Source organism: Nipponia nippon, unplaced genomic scaffold (genome assembly GCF_047370975.1).
Source record: "Nipponia nippon isolate SJK-2023a ecotype South Korea unplaced genomic scaffold, ASM4737097v1 scaffold_4, whole genome shotgun sequence".
Taxonomy (NCBI): Eukaryota; Metazoa; Chordata; class Aves; order Pelecaniformes; family Threskiornithidae; genus Nipponia; species Nipponia nippon.
In genome coordinates this window covers 23,394,611-23,400,610 of record NW_028262358.1, presented here as the reverse complement: position 1 = coordinate 23,400,610, position 6,000 = coordinate 23,394,611, and the positions used below count along the sequence as shown (strand labels likewise).

The 6,000-nt window shown below is 36.7% G+C and overlaps 1 protein-coding gene across 28 annotated transcripts in view; it reads right to left on the bottom strand.

Moving 5' to 3' along the window:
* Nucleotides 1-6,000, bottom strand: part of ESRRG (estrogen related receptor gamma) — a 408,303-nt gene that overhangs the window by 45,005 nt on the left and 357,298 nt on the right. For all 28 annotated transcript variants that reach the window (XM_087774087.1, XM_087774092.1, XM_087774107.1 and 25 more), the window contains one exon: nt 4,276-4,437. In XM_087774087.1, the coding sequence (XP_087630213.1) occupies nt 4,276-4,437 (162 nt within the window). The remainder of the gene's footprint in view (nt 1-4,275; nt 4,438-6,000) is intronic.

Sequence of the window (6,000 nt, the reverse complement as noted above, 5' to 3'; positions counted from 1 at the left end):
CTAGCAAAACAGGGACACAATTGAAGACAAGCAGGCTTATTTTACTAAATAATGTAACTAGTTATTTTTGATGTATTAGTCTGATTTACTGTTTCCAAACAAATTTTTCATTTTAAGTGCAAAAAGTTGATTTCTATGGTCTGGCTGATGTTTTTTCATGCATGCAAATTTTTTAGAGAACATTCTGTCTTTAGCTTCCTGTTATGCACATTTTTAAGAGCTTAATGTTTCCTGCCTCCACTTAATATGAAAGAACATTGCACATTTTTGCTGAATGTCAATGAGATAGTTACATTACCGAAATTGTGCCTAAACGACTCTGATACTGTGACTAGGTATCAGCAGAATTCCACCCCATACTGGAGAAGAGTTTAATTAATATAACGCAACCAATATAAAATGGAATCTTCCCAAAATACAATGCAAAGGGTAGGAAACTCAACCACCAGTAAATATTGAATTAAGCATGGCTCTCTTATTTAAAAGATAAATTAAAAAAAAAAAAAAAAGTCTTGCAGAGGCTTCATAAATATATTTACAATTTATTTAGGTCAGTTACTAGGGGTTTTGTTTCATTAGGCAGGAGACGAAGCAGCATTGGCCTCTCCATAAGCACCTTCAGTATTTTACTAACGAAGTTACAGTACATCGGAATATTTTAATCTGACACAAAGAACAACAATAGATCTGACTGCTGGACTGATAATCTTCTTATCACACCCTGTGAAACCTAGCTCTAATATTTGACTGAGCCTCCATTACTCGGCAACACATTCTAAAAAGGCCAACAATGGAGAGAGAATGAAGTGGAGTGTGGAAGTACCTCCATATCTACATAAAAGAGATTAGAGGCGACAGCGTTCCATTTTACAGCTCAATCATATTGTGTTAGCATGCGCTTATCCGAGCGCGGATGAAATTGAAAGAGAAATAAAAAAGAGTCAGGCAGATAGGAACCAGAAAAGCGAGGCATGAGCAATTTCCAAGGATATAAAAGGATGCTAATGGCGGGGCCCTGTCATTCTTAAAAAGGGCTATTAGGGCACCATCATCTGTTCTTGTGCCCTTACGCTCCTCTAACTAAAGTCAAGCATTTCCTAATGCCATTGTGATCTTTTTCTTCTTCAGATAAGACATGGTCATGTTTCATAACAACACACTTTCCATTTATTTGATTTATAAATGCAAGGAGACTAATTCTATTTACTGATAAAGGCTTTCCATATATATTTTTCTTTCAATATTTCCTTTTGTAGATGGCATAGGCTTCTTGTTCAATAAAAGCAACTATTGAAATGTTTCCAATAGCACAAAAATACTAATGATTTTACGAAAGCATTTGAACTTTTTTATAATTTTAAAACATTTTTTAGTCCATGACTGCAATGGGAAACAGTTGGCCAGGGCAGAATGCATATTGCATTGTTACCTTTTTACAGATAATCTCATTAAAAGACTTTCTGTTAGAATAGCAAACACATTATTTTGGTTTCTTCCACAAAGACAAATTTTACTTTGAATTACAATGCTTTACAGCCGAGATCTTTATTAGTTATTAAGCACCTGATATATAAGGGCCTTTAATTATACTGAATCTTAAGAAATCACTATAGTAAAGAAAGATTTGCTGATTGCTGCTTTGCTGTGCTAGGCACAAATTCACTACTGGTATAATTAATCGATTCCAAGAGATTTACGCCAAGGATTTACTTAGTCCGCTAAGCTACAGCAAACTTTCATGCAATTTGCACTCTTTTTCTAACCCATCCTTTTTCCAATTCTCTTATGTTTCTGCCTACAGTAACATTTGTTAGCTTAGAAAACAGGCAGCTAGCACCAATCCAGGCTCTTCTACAAGTTGTTTTGTGCCAGACATTAGCTGAGCGTAGGCAGTCCAAGTTCAGCAGTACTCCATCATTCAAAACTAAGCTACAAAAGCTCATCCCATTTGCCCTTTAGCATGTCAAGCCCTTTTGCATTTTGATTTTTGTGATCAAACGCCAGGTAACAAGCACAGATTTTATCACTTCCTTCTGTTACCAGAAGGCTTATGAAAAGATTGTCTTTATTTCCTTTTTTTTTTTCTTCTTCTCATTCCTAAACGGAGTCAGGTGAGTAAACTTAGCTAGTGTGACTTTACCATGGCAGGTGTGTTTTTGAGTTTACCTTGTAATAAAAGGCTGCCTCATGGCAGAAATGTTCCTCAACTGGTTCAGATCGCAGACTTTAAATTTTCAAGGCCAGTTTACAGCACCCAATACCTTTTCCACGCTAACCAAAGCCATCATTTTAAAGGCAGCTCAGTGTCATCCCTCTGCTTTTCCTACCCCTGCAGCCAAATCAAAACTACAAAACATATTCACAAATAAAACTGACGAAAGTTGCCCTGAAACTACTATGGAGCATGGCTGACTTCTTTGAGAGCTACTCTATTTTGGTTAAGGTGATCTAGGTATCTCCCAAAGATGAAACTCAAACTCACTTATTTAACTCATTTTGACTTAATTTGGGGTGCTTTATTAGCAACCAGTGTAAGACAAAGTAGCTAGTATAATATAGAGTGATGTTTAAATTAGTTTACAATTTGCTTGGGCTCATCTAGAACTGCTCTGAACAAAGCCATTCAGAAATGTCAGCTGTGTTCCTAACCACTGTAACAAATTGTTGCCTGAACGCTGCACACCTAATGACTTCAAATTAGCTTCACTGCGATATTGCCTGACAGTTCGTTACGACTGTTAGCAACATAGCTGGCGTATCATGACCAATAAATTGGTTTCAGTGTGGGCTGGGAAAGGGACTTCCATCAATTTGATTAAAGAAATTACTGTAGCATTCAAAGCATAAAGACAAACTAGTTTAAGGAGACAGAAATAAGTTAACTGTACCAGAAAAACATTGCTTGTGATACAAAAGCTTGTTTATACACCATTTGTGGCACAGAGAATGACTAAATTTCAGCTGTGTCGCATACTGACTATTTTAGAGTCTGTAGGTTGTTGTCGCTCATCTAAAGTAAAATAATGTTCCGTAAATGTACAGAGTATTTTATTCTTTGTTAGTGTTTGTATTTATCAAAGATGACCCAGAAGCACCTACCAGAAGAACTAAGGCCTTGTGCTGACTAGCACAAGGGAAAACAAAAAAACAGGAAGACTATTTATTTCTATTTCTTTGTGGTTTCTATTGATATTAGAAATAAAATACATTTAACTTTGATAAACAACTGACTGGATTGCTTATTCTATTATTAAGGTATCCCAAAATCACATCTAAAATCAGGATGATATACTACTTAGAGGAATTAAAGGTTATCCATTCTTATGTTCAATAAGTTTCAACCATCAAATTTAGAAAACTAATGAGCTGATGAAAACACACCAACATGCTCACTCATCTTCTGGAGTAGAAAAATACCTTAAGAAACAAGAAAAAAAGCCAATCTTTTTTGTGTGACTTTGCCATTTCTGGAAGGTGACAGACTGAGAACCCTGGAGACTCTATAAGCTTGTCTGCTAGCTCACAGAGCAAACACAAATACCTCAGCAATGGGGGAAATAAAATATACCCGAAATGTTATCTGAAGAAATAGCTAATGTTCTGAGAAACTACTTTTGACGACCCCCACTCTTCTTGCTAACAAGAGTGTCACTCAGCTTTTATAACATCGACACATTCACATGATGTAGACCGCAGTCCACTTCATGCAGACCAAGGAACTACTAAGCTATAAGAAAAGACCTTTTGGTACAATTCAGTTCTTTCTACTGAACTGCTGGTACAATTCAGTTGTCACACTAGTTCATTCAATGAAGAGAACAATTCCTCTGTGCCATGCCAAAATATAACTGAATTTTTGCACCTCCTGTGGTCAGCATAAGATAGTGCTGCCTTTATGGAATAGAGGAACGAGACTTACATTCAACTACCACTGAATCAGGTGAGTACAGAGGAGAGCACGTACACTACCCTTCACACCAGGCTAATGCTCTGGATAGCAAGGCAAGTTTATCTTAATAGAAGTAATACGTGAAAAAAATTAATTCACTGAGCAGCATGTAAAACTTATTAACATAGTATCGCTCATAGCAACAATAATACTATTTCCAAGGTAAGATATATTATCATCTAACCTATGTCCTGTGTGAATAATCTAGAGTCTTAAGAAAACTTTATGCATTGTAGTGAGGGAACAAATAACATTTTTTACCAGAACAGAATAACCCATGCAACGATTTCTGTATGTCACCTGTTTGCAACAAATACTGTATGTACCTGGAATATGCTTAGCCCATCCAATGATCACCACCAGTTCTCTGTCTGCCAGGTCACAAAGAGTGGTAAGTGCTTTGATGTCACTGTCTGGAACAGTGGGGTCAGGCATGGCATAGATCTTCTCTGGTTCAGCCACCAGCAAATGGGAGACAATCTTGTTATCTGTAAAAATGGTCGAGAACAGCACAAGATCACCAGTAGCATCATTCTGCTTTTCAAACAAATGGCTCACATTTCAAAGTGCACAAGAATTTGTCTTAAGATACTGGACCTAATTAAACCTTATTGTAACTTCACTGGCTTCTACAATCGGTTGCAGCACAAACAAATCCGATCCATTAACAATGTTTATCAAGCTAGACATGTATGTTCTTAAGAAAGTAAATTTAATGGAACGTAGAAATACACGATCACCTCCTAATATTGGAATACAAACTTTGCAGAAAAATATTCATGCATTATCATGTATTTTGGACCGTGCAAATAGAAAAGTTTTGCCTTCCTCTAATTACCTGCAACCCCTCACCCTCCCCAAAGGCAGGTGTATTTTTTTGAGGGAGTAAATACCACAAGCCATTAGTCAGTCACTGAAACCTGTAACTTCTGTCAGCAATTCCAACTACCATTCTTTGTTTCAGATGTCACTGTTAAAGTGTTGCAACAGAAATGGTCTCAGGGCTTTCTCAGTGCTCATTGTCCCATATATCTTGTATTATGGGTATCCTGCCTGTTAAAATGTTAAGAATGAATCTGTACTCCTTGGGGCCTATGCTGTGAGAAAAGCAGGGTGTTGTCATATATTTGCTTTTCAGTGAAACACACAAATTTAGAACTATGTATAAAATTAACTTGTTTAAGTACCAAAGAGCCAGTCAGGAATAGCTATTAAAATCAATGAGAATAAAGAGTGTAAAACTAAGGAAAGTATCATGCAGACCCTACCTCAGAAAACTGGTTTTGTGCAAAGAATGATACATTATCGTATTCACACACTGGTTATTTTTATCTATATAGCATTTTCATTCATATGTTTAATATTTACTTTTTAATCCAGATGAATTGTGAAATCTGTTTGGAGTAATGAAAAAAAGGGAGTAGAAGAGCCTGGAAGATTTACAATAGAGTGTTCCTATTCTATATTCCATAAGTAGGATAAACATAAAATGAGCATTAAATCCACGTGGAGGCACAACGGAAGTACCTTATCTCTATACAGGAGCCTGATTTGTTACTCTGAGAAGGCCGAACTGAAAAATGGGAAAAGGACTAATTCATTAAGCTTCCTAATACAAGATACATTACTATACTTCCCAATATATTTATGTTTTACCTTTCATGGTAGGTACATCTTGTGACCTCAGATGCACCACCAGAATTTAAAGCCCAAATATCACCCTTTAGTGAATTTACACTAATCCGTTCCCTTCCTTAAGATAGTCATGGGGCTTGATACAAATGGGATTCCACTGAGAAAAAGTGCAAACTATTTTCTGACTGCAAAGAAAGCTGACAGAATTAGTACTATTTCCCCTTCCGCATGTAAGTCACAAGATAATGTCCGCCTGTAGGGGAGCTGCAATGGAAGCTGGTGGGGATGTGACTTGCCCAGGAGTGTCGGAGAGGCTCCTTACCAGTCCATGACAGATTTCCATAAAATACTCACTTGATTCAGATTTCTGATACTTTACTGCTCTTTTGTGACATAGACTCCTCAATTCTGATCTA